This window comes from Prionailurus bengalensis, chromosome D3, assembly GCF_016509475.1.
Source record: "Prionailurus bengalensis isolate Pbe53 chromosome D3, Fcat_Pben_1.1_paternal_pri, whole genome shotgun sequence".
NCBI classification, from domain to species: Eukaryota; Metazoa; Chordata; class Mammalia; order Carnivora; family Felidae; genus Prionailurus; species Prionailurus bengalensis.
The window spans coordinates 26,399,428-26,426,669 of record NC_057356.1 but is presented as its reverse complement, the minus strand read 5'-3'; the positions used below and the strand labels follow the sequence as shown (position 1 = coordinate 26,426,669).

The window sequence follows — 27,242 nt, the reverse complement described above, 5'->3', positions numbered from 1 at the left end:
TGCCTGTTGCCCCTCCCCGCTCATATTCTGTCTCTGTCGCTCTCTCAAAAATAAATAAAAAAGAAATTTAGTATATGTGCTGCCGAAGCGAGCACAATAAAAAAGAAATTTAAAAACAGCCCCTATCCTCAAGGCTGACACTTGGGGAGCAGACTGGGGTGCCTCATTTTGGGGATCATAACCTAATTTTCCCTGTTAGCCCCACCCCCAAAGCCCTGTCCATCCTCCTCCTCCTCCAAGCCTCAAAGGAAAGGATTAAAGCTTAGGTCTCGTGTCAACAGAGGCAACAAATATGAACGTTATTAACCAAACAAGGTCTTTGGGATGAGAGCTCACAGCGGGGTAGGCAGGGGGCATATCGCGTAACTCTCGAGGCAGATGTGTGACTTTCTGTGTCACACACACCACCACCGCCGCCCCCATTCAGTCTGAAGGATCCAGAAGCACCATCAGCTTCATCTGAATCACCCCCCGCCCCGGGCATGACTCACCCAACTCCGTGACTTTCCTTTCCTGCTCTGCTTCGCACTGAACCTCTCCCTAACGCTTCATGACCTTTAAGAACTACAGTTTCTGGCCACGGAGGAAGGATCCTTGAGAATCCGCAAGGTGGGTTCACCAAACACCGGGCCAACCCTCACACTCGGAGAAACAGGAATTTATCTGTTTCTTGGGTCCCAAGGGAATTTACCTCCTCCCATCAAAGACCGAATGCCTTTTCAGCTGTTTCTTGGGTCCCAGCTGGGGTTTGAGTTTCGATTTCACGGAGGGCAACCGGATTAGCTGTTGAGTTGAGAGAGCGAGACGGTTGCTCAATGGGATTAAATGTCCCATTGGTGCTGGATATTCCTGGGAGCTTGGGCTGGAGTTATTAGCCCCATTTTACAGATCGCGAAGTGAGATATAGACCCAAGGTGCCCCAAGGTCACGCAGAATGAAATTAAACTGGGACTTTTCTTTTCTGCCGGAGACTGTGTATTTAGTCTGGCGTACTAAACAACAGGAGCTAAGATAATAAATTATACCACACTGCTTCAGACGGACAGATGACACAGCCCATTCACACTCCTTGCCTCACTTAATCCATTGGCAATCCAGTGGGAAGGGGGGTGAAATTGAGAATCAGAGAGGTTTAGTGACTGTCCAAGGGCACACAGCTACTAAGTGGTGATAGGTCCGGGAATTTCTTCTCTTCTTTTGTCAACAGTGGGTCACCTCGTTTTCTCTCTTTTTTTTTCCTATTATTGTTCTTTGCTATTGATTACAAAGAAAGATGATTTTGCCCTTTGTCTCCCCATTAATGCCCTTCTCCACTTAACATGGATTTTTTAGATCAAGGTGTCTCAACCTCCTCCCTATTGACACTTGGATCTGGATAATTCTTTGCTGTGTCCGGGGCGGGGAGGCGGGGGGGGGGGGGGGGGGGGCGGGGAGGGACGTCCTGTGTACTGTGGGATGTTTGCCAGCGTGCCTGGCCTCTACCCACCAGATGCCACTAACACTGGTCCCCTCTGGTTGTGACAACCAAAAATGTCTTCAGGCAATGCCAAAAGTCCATTGATGGGCACAATGATACCCAGCGAAAACCTCTGACCTAACCCAATGTGATCCGATAGAACTTCTGCAATGATAGAAATGTTCTGTACCTGTGTTGTCCAGCATGGTAGCTGTTGGCCAAACGGGGCCACTGTGCATTTGAAGTCTGTCTAGCGTGACTGAGAAGGTGATGTTTTGGTTTAACTTAATTTTAAATAATTAAAATTTAACTAGCCACCCTGCGGCTGCTGGCTGCTGTATTCTACGGCACAGCTCAAGGTAGCAACGCAGCGCGGGTAGGAAGACAGCCCTCCGATGAGGCACTCAAACCCCAAAAGCAGTCAGGAGAGCACCCCCCAGCAGACGTATGCCCAGCTCCTTGCTTCACACGTGGCCGGGGGAACATCGGCCTGCAAATGGTAAATACTTGGCAGAGGCACCCCCTGTAGCCATTGCTGTGCCCACAGCAGGCATTACTGGTCAATCACCACACGCCCTTGCGCTAGTGGGGATCATTCTCAATGCCACACTCTGGGCAGTTCCCAACTGCGGATCAGCTGACACTGGCATGAGGGAGAAACCTCGTGGGCCACCCCTGCATGAGGCCAGGAGGCCCATCCGCGAGGTTTAGCATCTCCTCAAGCTACACGGTGACTGGTAGAGGCATGTGGCCAACGTACGTCAGTGTGACAACCACAGATAGGGAAAGGAGAGTGATGTGCTGGAGGAGCCAAGACTTTTCACTAATCATTTCTCGAAGAAACACTCACTGCACGATTTAGGGATAGAGGCAAGGGGTAGGGGGTGGAGGTGGGTCCCGGCCTGTTGGCCACTGATGTGCAAAGCATGGGCGGGTTTTAATCGAAGGGGTGTGATATTCATATGACCAAAATATATTTCCCATATATATCCAGTCTTCATCTACAAATCAAGGCTGGTAACTCCCTAAACCTTGACAGTGATTAACGTGTCCTTTGTTATGCTAATGCCCTGACTTTTGTAAAGCACCTAAGGATGGGGGTTGGTTGGCCAAAGAGCCAACCACTTGGAACTTTCAGTCCCACCCCTGACCTCTCTGGGGACTGGGGACTTGGGACAGGGACTGGAGACGTGCTGGAGATTGAGCTCAATCACCAGTGGCCGAGGACTTAATCAATCATGACCATGTAATAAAGTCTCCATAAAACCCCAAGAGGACAGTGTTTGGAGAGCTTCTGGGTTGGTGACCGTGTGGAAATTTGGGAAAAGTTGCGCCCCTGGGGCAGGCACGGGAGCCCCACACCCTTTCCCCAGACCCTGCCCCGCGCATCTCTTCCTGAGTTCTAGCCCTTCATAATAAACGGGTGAGCTGGGGAGCGAAATGTTTCGCTGAGTTCTGAGCTGTTCTAGCAAATTAATCCAGACTCAAGGAGGGGGGTCGTGGGAACCTCTGATTTATAGCCAGAGTTGGTCAGACGCACAGGTGACGGCTCGGGTTTGTGATTGGTGTCTGAAGTGGAGAGTGGTCTTGGGGGACTGAGCCCTTTACCTGCAGAATGTGATGCTGTCTCCAGGTAGATAGTGTCAGAATTGAGTTGAATTGAGTTGACTCCTGGTCGCCCTGCAGGTGTCTGAAAACAGCCTGGCGGTGTGTGGGGAGCCACCTCCCCCTCCCCCCATTGGAAACAGGTCCAGGAACCTGAAAGACTAGAACTTAAATGGGGACAATAGGGGACAGGGTTGCTGTGAATGTCACGGCTCACAGTGTACAGAGCACCCAGTACTCCCACAGTCCCGGTGAAGAAAAGCCACCTCCCCCACTGGACAGAAGGGGAGCTGACACCTTAAGAGGTTTGACAAAAGGCAGGTGGGGCCCGAGCTTGGCTGTGAGACCTCTAAGGCTGAGGTCAGCCCCCTGAAGGACGGCATCTGCTGTGTTCACCCTGGCCAGCCTCTTGTGAACTGAAAAGTGTCCACTTCTGTAGCAGAGAACCATCTAGAAAACTCCCAGGGGACTGTGGCCGGTGATCTGAAGGATCACCTGAGAAATGGCTGAAGCCTTCAGATGAGAAGATTGGGGGCAGACCCCCACTTGTGTCACATGGAAAACCTTGTCTGTCTCTCCAGAGGACAGAACTGGGGCCAGCAGGTGGCTGTCCTGGCAAGGCAGCTCTGTGGGTGGGAAGAAAACGTGGCAGACCCCAGGGAACAGGGAGTTGAAGACCCTAGACTGTTCCAGGATGCCAGAGGTGAGGTCTGTGGCCTCTGAGGGCTTTGTAGTTCTGGTCCCAAAGAAGAGTAAAATTAGAGCCGACCCTGAACGTTTTGCTTAGTAGTGAGCTCCCCATCACTGGAAATGACCAAGAAAGGACTCCTTGACTTTCTGTCTAGGAGACTCCTTGTGAGAAGGGCTGGTCCTCTGGGAATCTCTGATGGAGGGTACACATTGCATTCTCCACCCCTGCCACCCTATTTTCTCCATTCTTCTCCATCTCGATGCCTCCCTTTTTCCTCTCTCCCTCCCTTTACACCCTTTCCTACTGCTAACATCCCTGCCCTTTATTCTCATTAGCCACCCCTCTTCTCATCTTCTAGGATAATGTGGGTTTTGCGACTGTGGCCTGAATCCTCAGCTACTTGTTAGCTGTGGGCTTCCCTTGCCCGGATGAGGGGACGGTGTCCCTGTGTTGGGCAAAGTCTCTTTTCAATACTACATGATGCTTTGGCCATCAAGCTCCAGGTCGGGGTGAGCTTGGCTGAATCATGTATGAATCATGAGAGTTCCTTTGTCCATTAAGCCTGCATTTGACAAGGGACACCTGGGTGGCTCAGTCGGTTAAGCGTCTGGCTCTTGGTTTCGGCTCGGGTCATGATCTTGAAGTTTCATGAGTTCGAGCCCCGAGTCAGGCTCTGCACGGGCAGCACAGCCTGCTTTGGATCCTCTGTCTCCCTCTCTCTCTGCCCCTCCCCTGCTCTTTCTCTTTCTCCCTCTCTCTCTCTCTCTCTCAAAAATAAAAAAACATTGAAAAATGAAAAAAAAAATTTAAAAGTAGATAGCAAAGGTGCACCATTCCACCTTCCATGCCCAGGGCAGACATTAATAATCAATCAGAGCATTCTTTTCCACTGAGCCCAGGTAAAAGTTCAGAGTCCTTCCCATATATCACTCCGGGCAGAAACTAACCATCTGTCAGAGGTGATAGTGAGTAGTTGAAACCTACTTGCCCCCCTGGCCGTATTGGCCAGGGTCTTACCAGGAGACCGCATACCCAGCTGGTGAATTGGAGAGCCTTTTGAATGAAGGAACTCTTCCGAGAGTGGGTGCAGCGTTAAGGAAACCAACAAAGCGTGCTGAAGCATCCAGAGAGGACAGTGGTGGGCTATTAGCCTTGGGCCTGATGCAAGGCACGGAAGGTTAATAGAGGAGCCTGGGGGGTAACTGCAGTCTGTCCATGGAGAGGGACCTCTCCAAGGGGCTTGTGGCCGTAGATAGAGAAACACAGCCTTTCCCCAAACTAGGGGCCAGGGAAGCAGGGCCAGCAGGGGGATAAATACTCTACCGTTTGTGGTTCCCATATGCAGGTCTCATTCCAGAGCCTTCCACTGACCAAACTCAACAGGAGGCCAGAAAGCCAGGGAACCCTGGGGGCTGCAACCCTAGTGGTCAGCACCCCAGAGGACAGAGCGGTCTAAAGATGGGAGTGGGGTGTTATGAGACACAGAAAGATGAACCAACCGTCCACTCTTCCCTCCCCCAACAGCTTTCGTAGACTTGAGGCCCTTCCCTTTGGGAAATGGCCCCAGACCTGGCTGCCTGGCAAGCAGAGCCTGAAGAGGTCGTCAAACTCAGCAAGCAGCATGGATGTTGGTAGCCTTGACCTTGTCCTTCCAGATTTGGCCAAGGCCACATCCAGCTCTTGGCCCCCGTTTAAAGAATAAAGTTGCACTGACACAGCCACGCCCGTTCATTTACATATCACCCAGGGCTGCCTCAGCAATGCAAAGGCAGAGCTGAGTAGTGGAGGGAGACCCTGTGCCCTCAGTGCTTGAAGGGCTTACTATCCCGTCCTTTGCAAGAAAATTTGCTGACCTCTCCCGGGTGCAGCGTGCCGGGACCAGCCTCAGGAGGAGCTGCTATTTCCTCCAGGACCAAGGAGGCAGGGGAGGGACCCGCCACCAGAGCAGGAGTGGGTAGCCAGAGGAAGGGGCGGCCCGAGGGGAGGGTGCCTTCAGCTGGAGGGAGGCAGCCAACCCGTGGCCCCCAAGAGGGAGGGCGCGGGTGCCCTCTGATCTCTGCCAGCAGGGGGATTGCCGTGACCTTGAACCCACTTGGAAGCTGGAAGGTTGTGGAAGATGTGTCTAAGGGGCAAATGGAAGGCACCCACCTCAGGGGCATCTTCCTCTCCCCACGGTCTTCTGATCCTGGCATGCCCGGCCTCCCGTGTGACCGTCAGACCAGATGTCGAGCACCCTAGCCTCGCCCTGGCTCTCACAGCGGCCAACACCTCTGCCTGCCTCCAGGCGCCTGGTGAGCTAGCTGGGGCATAAATACACTCACCAGTCACACTGTGGGCAAGACCGATTCCAAATGGAAGTCGAAACGAAGAAGGACCCTGTGGTGACATAAGGTGTGTGGCCAGTGGAGCGAAGGGCAGGGTGATGGGGGTGATTGGGTGGAGCGGGCAGGAGGCTGTGACCGCTGGGAGGGTGGCATGGGCTGGCACGGTCAGGAAGGCAGCCTGGAGGAGGTGGCCCAACGCGCTAGTGAAAGACGGAGGCTAGGAGAAAGGAACAAGAAGCTGCTGTGGGCCAGACACAGGGATGGAGAACCTGGAAACCCCTGGGTGCTATGGCGACCGTGGGCTCTGAAGTCAGACCGTCTGGGTCCATCAGGCAACTTCGCCGCTTCCTGGCTGGGAGCAAGGCATGTCCCCTCCCTCTGACACGGGGTCACTCACAGAATCCACCTTATAATCCGGTGGCTCGTGACCGTAAAAGATGTGAACGCTTGAGTTCTCAGCACCGAGCAGCGCCCAGATCTTAGTGGCACTGTCATCAATGGTCTTGCTTGCGTTGCCTCCCTTCTGGGGTCGGGGGGCAGAGACCTCAGGGTGGACGGAAGGAGGAGGGATTTAGGCAACTGGGTCATCCCCACTCCTTCCCGTGTGGCCTCGAGCGAATTTGTTAACCCCCTAGATTCTCAAGCTACGACAGACCTGGTGCCGGGACTAACACCCAACAGGTGCCAACCAAATAGCAGAGCACACACAGTGCTACCCCCGGATGTACCTACTTGAGCCAACTTCCTGGGGTTCCACAACGTGCCGCCAGGACATAGGGTGCCTCTGAGCCCCAACCTGGCGGCCCCAGGTTGGCCCCCACTTATCACGGCCAGTGTGAGGCTGAGATGAGAGTGGGGCACGGGTAGGAGGAGAGGGACACATCCTGGGGAGCAGGTCTCAGCTTGACGTTTTAGCTGGGTGACCCTGGGCAAGTGCCTCAACCTCTCTGAGTCACTGTCTGCTCTATGGGAGAGATGCCAACCGCCTTGTGCCACGGTGGGGGTGAATGCGATAACAGCTCTTAAGATAAAGAAATTCCAGGTACGGCAGGAATTTAAGGGGGGGCCGGGGGGCAGTGGATGCTGGGTTCCCCAGGCCAGCTTTGACCCGTGGAGTGAAATAAAAATGAAAATATGATCGACAGCAGTTACTGGGGATCGGGCATGTGCGTGGTGTGGGCGTGGCTTATTTTACCGCTGAGAAAACAGGCTCAGAGAATTTCCTGGGGTCCCGCCTTGTGATGGTGGTGGCAGAGCCATGATATCATGCCGCCCGCCCTCCCCTCCCCTCCCCTGCCCCGTGGATGCCTACAGCACAGGAGGGATGTCAGGAGTCCTTGCCACAGGCTTGCTTGCTGAGGGCCCGCTCCGTCCCTCGTGCGCTTTACTCCTGATCGTTACCCACCCCTGCATTCAGTCACTCATTCTCACACATTCACGGAGAGCTAAGCGCGTGCCAGGCACTGTTCTAGGCACTGGGGCTACATAAGGGGACAGAACACACGGAGCTTCAGGCCCTCACAGGACCATGTTCTGCAGGGTGAGTCAGAAGCTAAACAAAAAATACACAGCATGATGGACAGTGATAGCAGTAAATGCTGTGGGAAAGAAAGGACGGGATAAAATGATGGGTGGTGCCGGGATGCGGCGGTGGGGGGGTGGCTATGCCTCCATTTAAATAGGGAAGGGAGTCTCATTGATGAGGTGACGCTGAGCAACGGCTTGAAGGAGGTGATGGTGTGAGCCACACAGAGGGACAAGCATTTGAAGCAGAGGGAACAGAATGTGCAAAGGCCCTGAGGCGGGAATCTGCGCAGAAGGTGCCTCCAGAAGGTCGGTGTGCCTGGAAAGGAGGAGCGAGCGGGAGACGCTTTAGGGCAGTTGGTTGTGAGGGCCACGTAGGCGTCTCTAAAGACTTGGGAACTTGTGTTTTGAGACAGGGGAAGTCACCGGAGTCCTGGCCGCTGTGTCAGGACTGGACATTTGGGGAGGTGAGAGGGAAGGCCTTGAGGGCCCCGTGGGGCCACTCAGATCCAACATGTGTTCAGGAAAAACTGTTTCAAGCTGTCCCTGGCTTTGGGGATCACCTTTCCCTTCACCAGCCTCTCCCACCCCTAAGGGGGAGACTCAAGACGTTAATACCATGAATTCTGAGCATCTGGGGCCTCCTCATGGGCTTAAAACAGAAGCTGATGAGGCAGGTGTGAGTTTTAGACCTGGAAGGGAACGTGGTGATAAGAACACTTACTTAAATTAAGGCTTGACAAAGCCTTCCCAGGAGCACTGGCTCCTGGCCCTGGGTCACTGGGACTGGCCTGATGCCTCCGAGGGGCAGGACGCGGAGAGTGATGGCTTTCTCACTGTCCCCCTATGCTGTGGGCCTCTAGGCAGGCCAGCAGCCCCGGCTGAGGACAACCCATACTGACAGCCAGGATTCTCCCTGGAGTCTTGAAGCCGAGGGTGATCCTTGGGAAGCCGCCACTGGCCTGGCCAGGCCTCGGCTGGATGGGGAGCCGGCGGCTGGGGGGGGCGGGGTTGGTGGCCAGGCTACCTCACGTCAGGCCTATTCATAACCTGGGCTCTGCTTCCCAGGCGCATAGAAGAGCGGAGTCTGGCTATGAGTCACTCGGGGGCCTCCCCAGGGTCTCCCCTCCCCTTCCCCTGCCCCTCTCCCCAGAGATCTGATCTTGTGCCCATTCTCCATCCCATCGTGTGCCTTTGCAAGCTGGAGAGGCCACGCTGTGAGGAACTTTCTTCTCAAGGCAAAGACTGGGCCGTCTGCCCCGGGACATGTTTCCGGGGTCTCCCTGTGGGCTCATGACCTCATCAGAGCTGCATGGTCCCTTCTTGGATCTTTGGATCTTGAGATTTCCTTTTAGCCAGGCCCCACAGGGGCCCCGGGGTCTCATCCAGGGATGTGCTGGTAAACGTTTAATGGCCAGCTCCCGGAACAAAAGCCCTGATCTGACGCATTTGCCCATTTCTGGGGTGTAAATACTCCCATAGCCAATTTCAAGCCCTTCAGGTGACGTCACGGAACACGGAGTTGGAAAGAGGTGGCCACAGGGGGCCCCTGTGAGATGATGGGAGCCGGTTTCAGCCCAGCCCGGTCCGCCTCACCAGCTTCCAGGACGTATGGCATCCTGACAGACAGACAGCTGTCTGTGTGACACGCGGGATCACCTTGAACTCTGTGCGAACCATCTTCTTATGGACAAGTCACTGAAAGAGGCTTCCCACAGACCGACCATGAACACTCTGGCTTTCAATGGTGATGGCGGTTCTGACAGCTGGGAAGGGGGGCATCTTCCAGAAGGGACTGGGAGGGAGGGGCGGTGTGGGGGGACACTGCTCCGAGGGCAACGCCCAGCACAGATGTGCCGAAAGTCAGAGGGAGGAGAAGACGCCCACTCCTTCACTCCTGACCACTTCCTTGAAGACCTTGGTGTACTTCCTTCCACTCTTGGCTTTCTGTGGAGTGCTTTGGGTTTTGCCCCTTTGGGAGAGTTTAGTGTGTGCAATGCTGAGCTCTGCCTTCCAATCTCTACGAGGGAACACAGACACCTTCCAGTATCACTGTGTTATGGAGCACGCGTCCCGATCGAGCCTCACACACTGCGGGTGGCCCACGGGGGACAGTGTAGCCACTTGGGAAAACAGCCTGGCCGGGGCTTAAACAGTCAAACAAAGCGTCACCCTGTAGGCTTAGCACTGCGACCCTCAGGGATCTACCCAAGAGAAATGGAAACGTAGGCGCGCGATGATTTACGTGGCTGTTCAGAGCAGCGCCATTCATCCCGACCCCATAAATGAGAGCTGATAGTTAGCTCGTCTGCACAACAGTGCGGACGAACCTCGAAGACATTATGCAGAGCGAAAGAAGCACAAAGGACCGCATGTGCTAGGGTTCCATTTATAGAGAATGTCCAGAAAAGGCGATCAATTTAGCCATAGACAGAGACATAGTGGTGGTCTGGGGCTGAGGGTGCACACAGCTAGTGGCTGCAAATGGCCTTTTTCTTCTTTTTAAAGTTTACTTATTTTGAGAGAGAGACAGAGAGAGTGAGCAGGGGAGGGATAGAGAGAGAGAGAGACAGAGAGAGAGAATCCCAAGCAGGCTCTGCATGGTCAGGACAGAGCCCGGCATGGGGCTTGAACTCACGAACCATGAGATCACGACCTGAGCCGAAACCAAGAGTCGGACGCCAACTGAGCCGCCCAGGCACCGTGCAGCGGGTCTTGGAAGGGTCTTTTGGGGGTGATGGGACTGAGGTTCTGGTGGCAAAACTCTAAAACTTTTCAGAGATCATCACTGCATGTTTACAAATGGGCGAGTCTTCTGTCTAGCATAGAAATGATGCCTCCGTGAAGCAGTTTCTAAAATGCTGCCTACGTACCCTTCTCAATGGATTCATGGCATATTCCTTCAAGTCAGACGGGCTCTAGTCTACTCGACCTCCTCTAGTTCCTGGCCACGCGGGCTGTGTCTCTGGGGTTGGGGGCTACCAGCCCCCCAGTGATGAACTTCTCTGCTTTAGAATCACTTGCTCGAGCTTGTTATCCACAAGGGGCCTTGCTAGGTCAAAAGTCGTGAACATTTGGCAAGCCTCTCAATCAGATGCTGAATATACTAAATCGTCTCCCCCAAAGCACCAGCCCAATGAATACTTTTGGTTCCCTGTCCTTTCCTAACACGCGTGATCCAATTATGGAGCCCGCAGCGCCCTCACAAAAGAAAAACACACTATTCTATGGTGTTACAAGTCAGGAGAGTGGTTGCCCTGAGGAGGGGGATGGGGGGGGAGAGTAACTTTAGACGGGGGTGTGAGGGAGGGTCAGGGGGGCTGTAATGTTTTCCAGTACAGAGCCCAACGCGGGTCTCGATCTCACAAACATAGGTCATGACCCGAGCCCAACTTAAGAGTCAGACGCTCGACTGGCTGAGCCCCCCAGGCTCGCCTTTCATTCTTTTTTTTTTTTTAAGTTTATTTATTTACTTTGATTTTTTTTTTTTTTATTTGAGGGAGAGAGAGAGAGAGAGAGGGAGGGAGTGTGTATGAGTTGAGAGGAGGGAGCAGAGGGAACCTTAAGTAGGCTCCGCTCTCAGTGCTCAGCACAGAGCCCGACGCGGGTCTCCATCCTGCAACCCTGGGATCGTGACCTGAGCCGAAATCAAGAGTTGGGCGTTGGGCCGACTGAGCCGCTCGGGTGTCCCTGTTTTGTTTATTTTTGAATTGAGACAGGATTGACATCCAGCGAGTGAATTGTACAGCTGGGTGAATTCTTTCATACGACGCACTCGTGTGGCCCCCTCCCGGGTCAAGATACAGAACAGTTCCATCACCCCAGGAAGTTCCCTCCTGCCCCTTTCCAGCCAAAAGCTAACAGGTCCTCCGACCTTCATCGCTATAGATTAGATGTGCTTGTCCTCGAACTTGTAACAAATAAAATAAGATGTTTTAATCTTCATCAGGGTGCTGGTTAAATAGGTCTATTCTTCAGGGGAGAATAGCCGCTTAGCTGTATGCTTAGGTCCTCTTCTGATATATGTTATGTCCCAATGACAAGTTAAAGTGCGGGGTTAAGGGTAAAGGATCTGGGGGGCGCTGTCCGCTCCATGGCCAGGGGCCTCCATGCTGGTCGTGGTCCTTCCAGTGGGCCGTGCCCAGCCACGTGACCTTGGTTCTTGGCGTTGGCAGGGGCGGGAGCAGGGCTGTGTCCAAGAGCTAACCTGTATCTCTCTTCTCTCCACCCCTCCCCGTGTCTCCGTGTGTCAGTCTTGTGTCTGTTCACCTCACGTGCCCTGTGTGTCCATAAAGCCACATTTCGTGCTGTCTGCGGAGAGCCCCGCGTCATCTCATCTCAGCCTTGACACTGTCTCAGCATGGCCATCTCATCACGCCTCGCCCTGTGGGAGCAGAAGGAAAGTAACACTCAGGGCCCAGGCTGGATCCTCAGGGCCGACTTGACCCTCGGAGGGCAAGTCAACGTGGGTGGCCCAGGCTGCTCCCTGTGGCACCTTCCATTTCCCCTGAGCCGGCTCGGTTAGCCGCGGCCCCCCTAACCCAGTCCGTGAACTCCTTGAACTCCTCCCACGACTGCCGGGTCTTTTCCTGTTCCTCAGTAGGCCGCGGGGGCAATGAGGGTAGACCAGCTGTCCCATCTGGATCGTCACGGCAGTTCTGATGAGTGCTGGGACAGAGGCAGAGCTCTTGGCTGCCAGACTTGTGCCGTGGGGATGGCTTTCTGGGGTCCCTGCCTCCTGTCACCATGGAGAACTGGAATCAGGCCCTTCTTCCGAGTTATTCATTTCCCTTTTGTTGTTTCCCACGAGATACCATGAAGGGCTGTCTCTTTCTCTGACGCCTGCTATCTCCTTTACCCCGCATCCCACCATTCATCCCCTTTACCCCACCATCCCCCATTCATCAAATCGTGCATGATTTGATGAATTGGAAGGCTGAGGGGTGGGGTGGTCGAGAAGCTTCTCCCCGGCTGCCTCCTGGTTGCCTTTGCCCCTCCCACACTGATCTGGTTTATCGCACGAGGACGGCATCTGCTGAGCGGGCCTTAAGACTCCCCTCTCTCTCATGACATGGCTTCAGCCTCCATCGAGAGAGAGAGGCGTGGGGTCAACCAGCCCCTCAACTTCCCTGCTTCTCTCTCCCCGGACGGAGGTCTGCACCAACTTACCTTATCCCCTGGCCTCCGCTTTGTCTCCTCGTCTTTCCTACCTCCTTTGGATTCCCCTTTACTCAGCCGGGCTGGGGCGATCAGGTCCTTGCCAGCCACCCACCGAGGACCTTGATAAGGAGCTTATTTAAACCAGGGTATAGCTCTTCCATAGAAAGCGCTATACGTTTTCACTCCCCTCCGTGAGTAGTCACGGTGATGCCGGTTAAAGATGTACACCCCGGTCGGCCAGAGCGGGTGGGCTTGCGTCAGTCCCCAAGGTCGCTGCAGTTCGCAGAGGAGTCTCCGCTGCCCCCTGACCCCAGCCGGCTCGGGTCTAGGCTCTGCTTCTGGTGTAGAATGCCAGCGTCCAGCCCCTGGCGGCCTGGGTCCTGGTTTAAGGGCCATCAGGAAGCCACAGCCCTGGGTCAGTGGAGTGGGCTGTAGCCACAGGGTTGGATTTTTACAGAAACCCCCCAGAGCCCCGCCGAACCTCATCCGCTTTGCCACTGCCGCTCACGCATGCGCTTGAGTCATGTATGTCCTCCCTGGGGTCCCCTCCCCCGGGTTCCACTGTGAGCATCTTAAAGGGCCACTTGCTTCCACTGGTTCACTCACGGAGCTGTCTCCTTCTTTGCTTCTGCAAAACAGATTCGGGAGGAGGACAAGAGCCCTCCACCTTCCTCGCCCCCTCCCCTGTTCTCTGTCATCCCAGGAGGCTTCATTAGGCAACTGGTCCGGGAGACTGAGAAAGAGTCCAAGGAAGCAAGACTGAGGAAACAGGCAGCGCTTGGCTCTCCTGAACAAGAGGTAAGTGGTCCCACGGGAAGGGGGACGAGGTGCCTGTCGATACCCATCGTCCTGTCCTATGCGACTCCCCAGCCACTTGTCATCCTGCCTTTATTCCTGTTCTCCCCGCTTTGAGGAACGTCCTTTCTTCAGTTGATCGATGGAACTCTTACGCATCCTTCAAAACCCAGCTCAAATGGGACCTCTCTGGAACATCCCTGGAAAGCTCTCCCGTTGCCCTCTTTCCTCCGATTCCCCCAGCACCCTCTGTGTTTGTCTTCACTGTGGTCGACATAGTTAAATATTTGATCGTGGGGCTTATCAGACTAGCAGTTCCTTAAGCGCAATAGTTCTCTCTCTCCGCCCACTCTGTATTGAGAACCTCTCGTAGAACTTGGCCCATAGCGAGTACTCAGCAAATGTTTAATGAATGAATGAAGGATATCGGCTGATGTACGATGGTGGGGATCGTTTTACCCCTCTTTTTGCAGAAAGGGAAACCTAGATGTTACCTAAGGATGTGTAGTTGGCTTACTTTAAGCGGAAAAGATATCCAGTTACTGGTTATAGGTGTACCGGTTGTTAAAATCCTGAAACCTCTCCACACCGTGTGGTAAATGGCCACGGCCCCGGCCAACCCCCGCTCCGGTGCCCTCCGGCTTCCCCTCCCCTGAATGCCTTGGAATGGCCACATGGCAATAATCAAAGGGTTAGTGCTTGGCCCAAGAAGGGACCTCAGTCCCTCGGTGCAGCTGACGTTCTTTCTGATTGGTTGGTGTCCACTAAATCCCTTCATTATTCTGAATAGCTCTGCTGGATTGAAGCAGTCATTGGACACGATGCAGTCCCTGTGCTTTAAGACCTTGCAGAGTTATCCCTGACGGCGGCCAGCGCTGCCTCCCTCCTTGTCCCCAGCCACTCAGCCGGGGACCCCGGGCAGGATGGACGAGGCTGGACACCAGGCAGGTGGGCTTGGAGTGCACCGTGGGCGGATCGCTGTCAGGCAGACAGGCCATGGCTTCGGGTCTCTCTGGCGCCCCCTTGAGGTGGGGCGAATACCACAGGGGTTGGGCTGAGAGATCTGGTCGCCTCCCGGCCGGGTGTCGGCTCCAATCCAGTGACAACCTCAGCTCCACCTCCCACCCCCCTTCAGCTGTTGTTTGCCTGTCCGGTCCCCCACGTGCCCGCACCTGTCCAATTACAATGACTTAGCTGCCTCAGAGAAGTTCTCTGGCAGCTGAACGGCAGCAGCTGTTGAACACATCCCCGCCACGTCTTTGTGGGGGAGGATGACAGGGAGGACAGGCTCGGCCCCCACCCCTCCCTGACCTAGGCATAAGCGAGGGCCAAAGTCAACCTCCGTAGGCTGCTGTTGGATCACGATGCAAAGTGACTGGAGGCCGTTCATCACTAGACAAGGTTCACTCTGCTGCTCGTGGGCTCCTTTGATCCCCGCCCTCCCCCGCCACCCCGCGGCAATGGGGTGGATCAGATGATACCCACTTAGCAGAGGTGGAGACTGAAGTTCAGAGGGGTCGAGCAACTTGCTCAAGGTCATGAGACCAGATAGCAGCAGAGCGAGGGCAAGAGTCTGTGTGCTCACTGCACTGGCGAGCTGCCTGGGAAAGGGCTAGTCTGGGGAGCAAGGTGGCCGATGTGGCCACAGAGGCCTGGGAAGGAAAATGTTCCATGAGGCCGCAGGCCGTGCTGGCATCACCGCGCACAAGTTAAGAAGCAGAGCCGAGCATAGGATGGGGACAAACTGTCGCCCCAGGGCCTAGGCAGAGCCTCAGAGCCAAGATGCAGGATGGACAGGCCTCAGAGCACAACAGGTGTCTGGACCTTGGGCCAAGATGTTCCTGGGGCTGGAGCACGGCCGCCCCGGGACATGTTTCTGCGACACAGCAAGCCCTGGCTGGTTCTTGCCAATTTGATTTTCTCGTCCCAATCGGTAAATAACCAGACTCTTTCTCCTTACCCCAGCACAACTGCTTTATTTGGCCCCCATCTAATCCTTGCACGGAGCTGTTAGACTCCGCCACCAGTTTGCAGGGATGTAAAATGAAGCTCAGAGAGGCGGCTTGGATTTCCAAAGGCCCCCGAGCCAGCGAGAGACCGGAAGAGGCTGGAATCACACGGGGCAGAAAGAGACCCACGTCAAATGTCGGGAGAGCTGGGCTCTCGCTCTGGCCCCACCGCTCTGTGTGGTCTAGGCCAAAGCCCTTCCGCTCTTTTGGCCTCAGCTTGCCCATCTGTAAAATGGATGCACTGTGAGTTTCCTCTTGGCCCCAGTGATTCTACAGGCACCTCCTCCCCGTATACTGAGAAGGCTTCAGAGCGGACTGAGGGCTTTGGTGACTGAGAAAATCCAAAGGATTTGGGTGAGGGAGGGTAGGGCCGGTTACCTCGTGTGGCTCAAATTCATGTCACTGTTTCTGCTGTGGTGGTTTGGTTAGAAAATAAGGCACTGACTCACTTTTTAAAATGGTATAGACAGTGGGGAGATGTGCTAAGTGCAGCCAATCCTCTTTCCAAGGCTGTGTCCTGCCTGGCCCCGAGAAGGTCAGACTGAGCCACTAGGCCATGGGCACCGGAGCAGGTTTTCTCAGTCCTAGCTACACTCTGGAATCACTGGGGCAGCCACAGCCCAGGCCAACTCCATCTGACTGTCCGCGATTGGGGCCAAAGCATCGTTCTTCTTCTTCTTCTTCTTCTTCTTCAGATAGACAGAACATGAGGAGTGGGAGAAGGAGACAGAGGGAGAGAGAAAAAATCACAAGCAGAGAGAATCTCAGTGCAGAGCCTGACTCCACAACCCTGGGGGTCATGACGTGAGCCAAAATCGAGAGTCAGATGCTCAACTGACTAAGCCACCTAGGCACCCCAGAATCACTGTTTTCTTAAAGCTCCCAGGAGATTCTAGGGGCGCCTGGGTGGCTCAGTCGGTGAAACGTCTGACTTCGGCTCAGGTCATGATCTCAAGGATTGTGGAGCCCCGCGTTGGGCTCTGTGCTGACAGCTCAGAGCCTGGACCCTGCTCTGGATTCTGTGTCTCCTTCTCTCTCTGCCCCTCCCCTGCTTGCACTCTGTCTCTCCCTGCCTCTCAAAAATAAATAAATGTAAAAAAAAAAAAAAAAAAGGAAAAGAAAAAAGGTCCCAGGAGATTCTAGTGAGTCCTGGGGACAAGTAAGGCTGTGACTATGCTTCAATTAAGGGCACTGACTTTAGACTCCCAGAGGCCTGTATGACTTTCCATTCCGGCTTTGTCTCTCGGGCCACCTGATAGCCTTGTGTTCACTTCTTTATCCATAGAATGGGGGCGGAGTTCAGAACCTACTTCGGTGGGTTCTTACGAGGGTTAAGTAGGGTGTGATGGTCCTGTAGGACCCACTGCAAAGTGATCTGTGCATGATGGTTGTTATAATTACCATCAGCATCATCATCGTGACAAAGCCGTGGAGACCATGCCCTTGAGGCCTCCACCACCTGAAACAGGGCAGAGACACAAGTCAAAGCCAGACTGGGGTGCAGAATGTGGTCGTTGCTGCTGATGGTGCACCTGCACGGTGCGCTGGGACCTCAGGGGTGCGTGAGACAGGTTCTGAGCGAGGCCTGCAGGCACAGATTTGCAGAGGGGTGGCATTTGAGCTGGGTATAGAAAGATGAGTACAACATCCACAAGTGAAGAGGGGGAAAGAACATTCCGGGCAGCGAGCTGATGTGAACAGAAGCATGGAAGCAGAGAAGCATCAGATGTGGTAAGAGATTCCCCTGCGTGGCTCAGGCATGGGGACACACAGGGACTATAAGGCCAGAATGGAGGGTGGTGACTCCTCATTGAGGGCTTTGAATGGCAGGTGATGGCAGGGAATGACTTTCCCATAGGCTGGGGGCCACTGCCAAAATCTTTTGATCAGGTTTCAAATGACTGTGGCAGCAGATTCAAAGGCCATCAGTTCGGGGACTGTGACCGTGGCCCAAATGAACACAGACCCGGGCTTGGGAAGGGAGACAAAAGTGTGACGCCGGGCAGGTGGAATCGACATGATCTGGGGGCTGGTTTGGGTGCAAGAGGAAGGTGAGAAACTGAGTCCTGGGCCCAGGTGTGTGGGGAGGAGGCCAACATGGTCCCAGACGCAGAACCCAGACCTGGGCAGGTGGTGAAGCCAGGCATCAGGATGGACCTCCCACCTGCACCCCCCAGCTCTCTTTCTGTAGAGGCAGCGGCCCAGGTGGCCCTGTGAGCAGTTCAGGCCACAGCCAGGCTGGTTTGAGGACAAAACTCGGGGTGGGGCTGACGCCACAAGGCAGCAGAAGAGCCTGGGAGAGGAGCCTGCAGGGGGCGTCGGAGATCAGATGTCCAGGCCAGGCGAGGGGGTGGGGTGGGGGGTAGGTGGGCTGGGAGGACTTCGGCCAGGAGTAGGGGTGGGGGGAGGACCGCCGAGGGGGGCAGGGTCCGGGGAGGACCGTGGGGGACATGCCAGGGCTCTCACCTGGCATGGGGAGTGCATCCAGACGGCAAAAGTCACAACAACTCCGTTCAGCTCTCTGCCACTTCCAAAGCGCTTTTCCACATCTCACTCCACCAAAACTCTGGATGGTCAGGTGACCCTGGCCTTGCATGGAGGGAAAACCGAGGCTCAGAGAGGTTAGGTGGTGTCGTTCACCGTCACCCAGCTGGAAAGCGTCCCAGCCAAGACTAGAACGGGTCCTCTGCTCTAGTCCCCAAGCCCCCTTCCCTCTCCTTGGCCCAGCAGGAAGACTCAAGGCAGAAATAATAGTAATAATAGCAGTGACACAGCAAAAGTACCAATGACAGCAGAGGGAGCTACTGTTACCAAGGACGAATTCTGCACTGGGCTCAGTTTCTGTGCATTATCACGAACCCTAACGCTCTCTCTGTGACATAGGCCATTATGAAACTCATTTTATTGTTTTTTTTTTAAACATTTTTCTAAAGTTTATTTATTTTTGAGACAGAGAGAGACAGAGCTTGAACAGGGGAGGGTCAGAGAGAGAGGGAGACACAGAATCTGAAACAGGCTCCAGGCTCCGAGCTGTCAGCACAGAGCCCGACGCGGGGCTCGAACTCACAGACCGCGAGATCATGACCTGAGCCGAAGTCGGACGCTTAACCGACTGAGCCACCCAGGCGCCCCAAAACTCATTTTATTGTTAAGGAAATAGGCTCAGAGAGGGGAAGCCATTTACCCATGGCCACACAGCTGGCGAATGGCAGAGTGAGAAGCTGAACTTGGGTCTGTCGGGCTCCAAAGTCGACTCTCTTTCCACTCCTTCGCTTGGTTTTGAGGTGCTGGGCCAAGGTCCAGGGTGTTGGGGTTCAGTTCACTGCCTGGCACAGGGCCTGTCCAGTCCTGTGTCCCATCGGTGCCTGGGGGTCTCTGGATGGGTGAATGGCTGGGTGCATGAGTGAGTGAGTGACTGAGTGACAAGGCTGTCTGGTCAGCGAGCAGCTAAGTGTGGCTGTGGCCTCTCTCCTAGACCCCAGAAACTTCTGCTGGCCAACCCAAGGGCAAGTCCAACAGTGGCACCAAATCTGGAAACCAGCAAATCCCCCAAGGCAGCCAGTCAGGCTCTCCGCAGAACTCAAACATTCCGGGCAAGGAGAGCCAGGAGGCCGGCCCCACAGACCCCGTGCTGATGACCAGCATCAATGGTGAGAAGCCCCAGGAGCCGGGCCCCAGTGGGACCCCAGCCAGAAAACCCCTGCCCTTCAAGAGAGGTGTGAGGAGGGGTGACGTGCTGCTGATGGTGGCCAAGCTGGACCCGGACTCAGCCAAGCCGGAGCAGAGGACCCAGCCCCATGACGCCCCCACCTGTAAGACCCCACCCCCAGCCACAGACCCTGGAGGGGAACAGAAGGGGGGGACTCCAGGGACTCATGGCACTAAGGACACAGCCCCGAAGGCTGAGAAGACCCAGACCGAGGGCGTTGTGGACCCAGGAACGCAAGGCGTGGTGGGGAAAGGGGGCAGGGACCCCCAGACCAAAGGGCTGAAAGGGGGTGAACTCCAGGGCAGAGAGGGGCCAGGCGAAGGGGGACGGTCAGCTACAGCAGAGAAGGGGGCAGGGGACCCCCCAAACAAGATGGCAAAGGGGAACCTCTCCAAGGATTTGGGGGGCAACGGCAAGCCCGCTGGGGCCCAGATCCAGGTGAGAAAGTGGGGAGTCTCCCTGGGCAGCAGGAGCAAATGGGATGGTCCCCGGAGTAAGAAGGATAAAGAAGGTTCGCTGCTGAGTAAGGCAGAGAAGACAGAGGAGCCTCAGGTCAAGGCAGAGAAGATGAGCAAGGTTCAGGGGAAGCCCGGAAAGGTGGGGGGAGCTCCCGGAGGGGTGGAGAAAGCAGGCCAGCCTCTGAGAAGGACAGAGAAGGCAGGGGAGCCCCAGACCAATGTAGGAGAGGAAGGGCGGCCTCAGAGTGAGCCCGGGGAGGCAGGTAGAGCCGGGGGGGAGAGAGAGAAGGGCTGTGAAACCCCCAAGGAGGTGGGTGCATGCAGGGAGAACCCAGCGGCGGCTGGGAAGGAGGGCCGGCCAGAGAGCAGAGGACAGAATGCCCGGGAGCCCCGTGCGGGAGTGGATGACGCGACAGAGACCCTGGAGACGGAGCTGGAAAGGGCCAGACCACCTGCTCTGGAGGGCCATGCAGACAGTCCTCAGGATCGGAAGGAGGGTGAAGAGGGGCTGGCCCTGCCGGAGGGGAGCAGAGGAGGACAGAGCAGAGACTTGGATCAGGTGAGGGGCTCCAGCCCCCGGAGTGGGGGAGGGGCAGGAGGGAGCCTTCCGAGGTTGGGGGGATGGGCAAGAGTTGCTCCTGGGGGCATCCTCCTTGATGCGTAGGGATCTTGGGGCCCCCACTGCACCGATCCTGGGGTAAGAGTCTCCACGGCATGACGGAGGTCCCAAGACGGAGATGTCCTGTCATGGCTGAGCTTACTCACAGAGTTCTCAAACTCGGGGCTGCGTAAATAGCAGATTGCTCAGAATGCAGATTCCCGGGCCCTGTCTTAGCGGTTCCACTCCAGGGGCCAGGGGTGGGGACGAGGCATCTGCCTGTAAATAATCGCCACCCCACTTGCCCTCCCTTGGGGGAGATTCTGACGTCAGTGGGCCCAGATCACACCGTGAGAAACTCCCATGTGAAGGGTTCACTCCGGACAAGGGGGTAGGGTGGGGGTGGTGGGGGCGGAGGGAGGGCAGCGTCCCCTGGTCACCTGATTCATGTGATCTTTGCTGTCAGGCTCCTGAGGACAGATGGTACGAGGCAGAGAAAGTGTGGCTGGTTCAGAAGGATGGATTTACTCTTGGTAATTAGGGGTGTTAGCCCATCTGGGAGGGTCTAAGTCTTTTCTTCCTGCACCCCCTCTGTTGCTGGCCGTATTTGCCAGATCAGAGTCTGGGGGGAAGGGTGAGGGGCATGCCGCGTCCATGGGGCACTTGGGTGGCTCATTTGGTTAAACGTCCGACTTTGGCTCAAATCACGATCTCACAGTGCATGGGTTCGAGCCCCACGTTGGACTCTGTTCTGACAGCTCAGCTTCAGATTCTGGGTCTCTCTCTCTCTCTCTCTCTGTCTCTCGGGGCTATCATCAGCAACTGTCCTGAAGCCGGATGAGGGAACAGCCGACCTGCCGGCAGGAAGGGTGCGAGTTTGCATCGATGCTGACAAAACCGTGACTGAGGTGGACGAGGAGTGTGTTCATAGGGTGAGCCCTCCGTCTTTCTCCCCGCCTGCCCCGCACCGTCTTTCCCCACCCTTGCAAGAGATTTCCTTGCACTTGACTGCACAGGCTGCTTTGGCTTGATGCCCTGGAGGGAGTTGTAAGGAAGGCCATCTTGGAACTCACTGCTCTGCTGGAGGCGTATCGTCAGGAGGTCATTTCTCTCTCTCGGGGTTCTCTTGATACAGACACATTCACAAACATGTTTGTCGTTCTGCCCGATCCAGGAACGTGACCGCTTTTCATTTTACTGACATTGCAGATCATGCCACAGGGCGGGTTTCCCTTTTCACCCTGGCTGCCAGGGGATTCAGAGCCAAATTTGCAGCTTGTCATCAACGGTAGCCGAGGTTTCGATGGACTATTGTTTGGGGTTTTATTGCGGTGGGCTTGTGTCCTTGACAAAAAGGCTGACCCACGAGAGAGCTCAGGCTTGGCCCAAACCCCAGAGCAGTAGGCCCTGAAAACTCCTTGAGGCTGGAAAGAATGGTAGGAAGGCTTTTAGAAGGGACGTCCCAAGGAGAAGCTGCAATCATTCCTCGCTTCTGGAAGAGTTTGGGCATATTTCCAAGGGATCAGTGCACGATGGGCTGTCAGAGAAATGGGGCTGTTTGGCCATTGGCCTTCACCCTCGAGGGTCACAGAACACGTGTAGAGCTCCCTGGCAAGACCCAGAGAGGAGGCAACAGCCACTCTAGAACACCACCCTTCTCACAGTGTTTGAGAAGGCTCTCTGAATCTTGCTGTGTCCGTCTCAGGAATCTGTCCCCTCCTGGGGCAGTGAGTTCAGGAGGGAGGACCGGTGTGAAGAGACAGGTGGCAGGGGCGCCTGGGTGGCTCAGTTAGTCAAGCGTCTGACTCTTGGTTTCGGCTCAGGTCATGATCTCACGGTTTGTGAGATTGAGCCCTGCGTTGGGCTCTGTGCTGACGTCATGGAGCCTGCTTGGGATTCTCTCCCTCCCTCTCTTTCTGCTCCTCCCCTCTTCTCTCTCTCTCTCTCTCCAAATAAATTAATGAGAGAGAGAGAGAGAGAGAGAAAGAGAGAGAGAGAGAGACAGGTGGCTCTCAGGCTATGCAAAGGGCAAACGAGTTTTATACGGATTTGTTTCTCTCTCTCCAGAGTCTTTGTGTTCTGTCCTGGTCTGTGGCAAATAGCTCTCCCAAAAGAGGTCACTGGGGCTGTGTGTGTGTGTGTGTGTGTGTATGTGTGTGCGTGTGTGCACGCGTACGGGTGGTGGTGCTGGTATGGAGGCCCAGGAGGCCAGAGGACACTTTGTGTGATGCTTCACAGGCCAACCCCCCCGAGCTGGACCAGGCTGAGGACCTGGCCTCCCTGGTCAGTGTCAACGAATCAAGTGTCCTGAACACGCTTCTGCACCGCTACCGGGCTCAGCTGCCCCACACCTTCACCGGGCCAGACCTGATCGCCCTCCAGCCCCGGAGGCCCCCGGCGCCCTCTGCAGGCAAGGTGAGGGGGACCATGGGAACATGTGCTCGCCGCGGCGGTGGGGCGTCCCCTGTGCCTCTCAGGGGAGAGCAGGGCAGCCAAAGCCCCCTGCAAACCTGTCTGTGAGTAGCATCCTGCCAGATAAAAAGGTCTGGGGTATTGTGGGCATTGCGGGGGCATCGAGGACCACGTGATTCCCCCCTCCATCGAGGGGGACCTTGAGTCATGGATAGAAATAACAGGGGCGTTACACACAATAATAATGAGAAGATATTGAGCAAATATCATTTCTGCACCAGCCACTGCTTCTAGCACCTTACATATCATCTCAACTAATGCTCACACCCACCTGGAAAGATCGGGCCCTCTCCTAGCCCCGTTTTACAGATGAGGTGTTCTGGGGCCAGCCCTTGTGTTCAGCAAGGGGGACAGCGGGGGTAAAACCCAGGCCACCAGCCTTTCTGTGCTCTGAACCCCATACTGCCTACTCGAGAGTCCCAGACACCCACATACCTCGGGAAACAGAAGCCTCCCTTCTGTTGTTTGTTTAATTTTTTTTCCCTGCCAAGTGTGGAAATGGCCAGTTTGTGTCAAGACAAAGCAAAGGAGATCTCTCAGCGCCACCTGGTGGCGGGTCCTGCAGCCACGACTGAGCCGTTCGAGCTGGATTCTCTCTTTGATCCCATTCATTGGTCCCATTGATTGAGATACTGACAAGAGGGTCTCCTCTATGCCCCGCATGGAGGAAAGAGCAGGGAGGAAGACCGATAAGCCTGCCCCGGTGGGCGTTCCATTCTCGAGGGGGAAGACAGGCCCCCAGTAATAAAGATAACAGTGGGGAGAGCAGCTGGTGTGGAGGAGACAGTGAGGAGGCCAGGACAAGTGGGGTCTGGATCGCAGCAGGTCTTCTATGTGGTCATGATGTTCCTGGCTGTTGCTCCGAGCATGATGCCAGCTTCGGGGGATCTTCGGCAGAGGGGTGAGATGGTCTGATGTGTGCTGGAAAGGGCTCCCCTGGGCTCCTGGGTGGATAGGGGAAAGCGGGCAAAAGAGGAGGCAGGGAGGCCTGACGGAGGTGCTGCTGGGAGGACTGGGGAAGTCGCAGGCCTTTGGAGCCGCTGCTGATGCCCCTCGAGTGCCTTGGAAAGACCACGACACCTCTCTGGCCTCAGCGTTCTCATCCGCCAATTGGGGATGAAAAGCTGCATCTCGCCCTCTGGAGTACCATGGGGCAAACCCATCCGTAGCCCCCAAATGAGGCTAAGGTCCATTTAGAAAGGGACAGTGGCTCTGAGTCTGCCTCTAAGACTTCTCTTCTCCAGGACACCCCCCTCCCCCGTTGCTTCCTGCCCAACCTGGCTGTCCATAAGGGCACCTGCTCTCGCCCCTCCCTTGCTGTGAGGGCTACATTCGGGCTACTGCAGCCCAAGGCCGCTGAGCCTTCCAAGATGCCGGGTCACTTGTCTTGCTCCTTCAAAGCCCCCGGGGAGGGAGATTTAGCACAGACTCCTACGGTAAGGCCGGCTTCTCACCGGCCATCCTGGATTGAGGCATCCGTTGCAGAGCCTGGGATGTCCAGGAGCTGGAATACGCCCTGTAACAAAGAATTTGAGTGAGGTGATCCCCCAAGCCCCCTGTAACCCCTCAAAGCATCCAGCTTCCCACACCCAAACCCGAAACCACCTTCTATACGCTTTGGCTGAGTCACGTCTGGCTCCTCAAATGGCCACCAGGTGGGAGCATAGACCTGCGATGGCATCTTGAAGCCGGACTTGGTGGGACCTGGGGCTGGGCTGGGGGCTTCTCTCACTGGGAGCCTGGCCCACCTGGCGGCGGCTGGGAGCTGGGTGTGTGCCTGGGGGTGCAGGTCTGCGTGGCTGTGAGCACGGGTGTGAATGTGTGGGGTATAGACAGGTACAGCTCTGAGTCGCTGGGGCCTCTGCGACTCTTGGGTGCGTGCCTGTGAGCACGCGTGTGTGCGTACAAGCAAGGCACGTGTGCACGCATGCACCTGTATGTGTGCACAGGGGCCTGGGTTTGAAGGATTCCCCTTTTCCCTTCTGGCCCGCTGGGGAGATTGACAGATGGGACGGCCTGTCCCCTGGACCTCAGTGTTCCCAGAGTGGGAGGTGGCTCCAGGGCTCAGACCCCAGGACCCTCTGCCTCTGCTGCATGCCCTAAGGCTGTGTCCAGCCAGCGTGGGGGCTGGTCCCACTTTGACCAGCTTTGGGGTCCTCCCGAGCCCTGGAACCTTGTGTTTTGTGTCAGGACAGGGATTCATTATTGTTGCGGGACGTCTCGGGCAGGAAGGGCGGCCCTGAGCCCCAGGCAGGAGGTGCAGGCTGGGGGAAAAGCCGCCATTCTGAGGTTTGTGCCCCTGGCCCTGCTAAGGCACGGAAGAGGGCAGGTGGGGCCTTTCTGGGCCCAGTCGTCGCCTGCTTATCACTCCCGGACATTTGGATGTCCTCGTCTGGCCGGGCCGGCTGCCCTGCCCACCTTGGTGCCCCTCCACTGACCACTCTGTCTCCAGGTGCCCTCCTCCCTTCTACCCCAAGGCCACGCTAAGCAGACTTTCGTCAAGGTCACCGGTGGTTTCCACGCTGCCAAACTCATTTGCCAAATGTTCAAGTCTCTGATTTCCCCTGACTTGACCCTCAGTATAGCGTTTGGTGTGGCCAAGCTCCTCCTGCAAATGCTCCCAGGACTCCCTGTCCTGCTTTTCCGTCTGTCCCACTGGCCTCTCCTCCTCAGCCTCCTTTGCGGGTCTCCCTGACCTCTCCAAGGCGGTTGCCCTGCCCCCCCATACCTCTTCCCTCCTCTTTAAATACCCCCTTCCTTGGTGATCTCATTCAGGCTTTAAAATGTCTCCGGATAGTTTCATTCTTTCGTTTGCTTCTCATCTGTCTCTTCGCAACAGAAAGCAGGCTCGACTCCGTAGGCAGGGCTGTTTTAAGGCAGAGTTATTAAGGTATGATTTGCAGTTGGTTCGATTCACCCCTTTTAGCGGACAGTCCTGTAAGTTTCTGACAAACGCGTACCGTTATGCAACACCCTCCACCGTGAATTACAGGACTGTTCCCATGCCATTGCCCCCTAGAAGTTCTCTGGAACCTTGGTTGTCACCCCGCCCGCCTCCCGGGTCCTGCCCTTGGCAGCCACTGATCTGTTCTTTTTGTCCCTATACTTTGGCCTTTTCTGAAAAAGTCACGTAATTGGAATCATACGGCAGGTAACCTTTGAATCGGCTTCTTCCACTTGCCACGATGCGTTCGTTCGACACTCACCCCTATTACAGCAGCGATTGGCCATTTATTGTATGCGGCGTGCCCTGGTTTATGCATTCAATAAGGTGACCAGTTGTCCCAGTTTTCCCAGTTAGAGGGGTTTCCCGGGATATGGGACCTTCAGTGCTAAAACCACGATGTTTGGTTACCTTCGTTCACTAGTTACAAGGCATTTGGGTTGTTTCTAGTTTTCGATGACTTTGAATATATATTTAATAGGACCAGTGACATTGAAGGTTGTTTTTTGTGTGTGTGTGTGTGGACATAACGGCTCATTTCTCTTGGGTAAATACCTAAGAATGGGATTGCCAGGTTGTATGATGAATGTACCTCTCACTGTTTCCCAGAGCGACTGTGTCATTTGTCCTTCTTACCAGCATTGCATGGGCATTCCAGTCACTCTGTGCCTTCGCCACACCTTGGTAGTGAGTGTTACAAAAATTTAAAACCTGTTTTTAGCCATCTAATATGTATACAATGGTATCTCCTCATGGTTGGTAGGGATTCCCTTTATCCGTTTTGTGTAGCGCTGTGCCCGCAATAATATTTTGTGTATTGAATGAAGAATAAATGAATGGATGAATGGAGTGGAAGTCCTCAGGTATTACCTAAAACTGTCATGGCCAATGCGTGGCATATGTACCACCATCTACCCTGTGCTTCGTTCTGTTTCCATGGCAGACATCACTAATCAATCTTGCCAGTCTATCCAGCTGCCTCATTCCGGGCAAGTACTATCCAATAATGAGCTAACACAAGCCTCTTAGGGGTTAAAGAGGAGACCCAGGTTCAGAGTAGACCCAGAGGTGGTCCAAGGGCTCACGGTGAGCCAGGGGCAGGAGTAGACCCAAAGGCTGGGCTTTTCCCAGTAAAATTCGACTTGTCTGATAAGGTTGGGGTAGGATGACAGGCAGGGGTGGGCTGGGCTCGAGGCTGGGGTGGGACACCGCCTTGGGTGGGAAGACCGATGTCGAGGATCGTCTTCCTGCAGGTGCCCAGGCGCCGCCGGGATGGCCTGCCGGCTCACGTTGGCTCCCTGGCCCAGCGGGCATACTGGGCGCTGCTGAGCCAGCGGAGGGACCAGAGCATCGTGGCCCTGGGGCGCAGCGGTGCTGGGAAGACCACCTGTTGCGAGCAGGTCCTGGAGCACCTGGTGACGATGGCAGGCAGTGTGGATGGCAGGGTCTCAGGTACAGTGGTCTCCAGGTGGCATGTGTTGGGGGCGGGCTGTGGGG

At 55.5% G+C, this 27,242-nt stretch overlaps 1 protein-coding gene across 2 annotated transcripts in view; it reads left to right on the top strand.

Moving 5' to 3' along the window:
* The window catches only part of MYO18B (myosin XVIIIB), a 258,283-nt gene that overhangs the window by 3,204 nt on the left and 227,837 nt on the right, over positions 1-27,242 (top strand). For both annotated transcript variants that reach the window (XM_043558069.1, XM_043558070.1), the window contains exons 2-8: positions 11,854-11,999; positions 13,400-13,558; positions 19,040-20,290; positions 20,796-20,862; positions 21,149-21,261; positions 22,568-22,744; positions 26,999-27,197. In XM_043558069.1, the coding sequence (XP_043414004.1) occupies positions 11,961-11,999; positions 13,400-13,558; positions 19,040-20,290; positions 20,796-20,862; positions 21,149-21,261; positions 22,568-22,744; positions 26,999-27,197 (2,005 nt within the window). In that variant the 5' untranslated portion in view covers positions 11,854-11,960. The remainder of the gene's footprint in view (positions 1-11,853; positions 12,000-13,399; positions 13,559-19,039; positions 20,291-20,795; positions 20,863-21,148; positions 21,262-22,567; positions 22,745-26,998; positions 27,198-27,242) is intronic.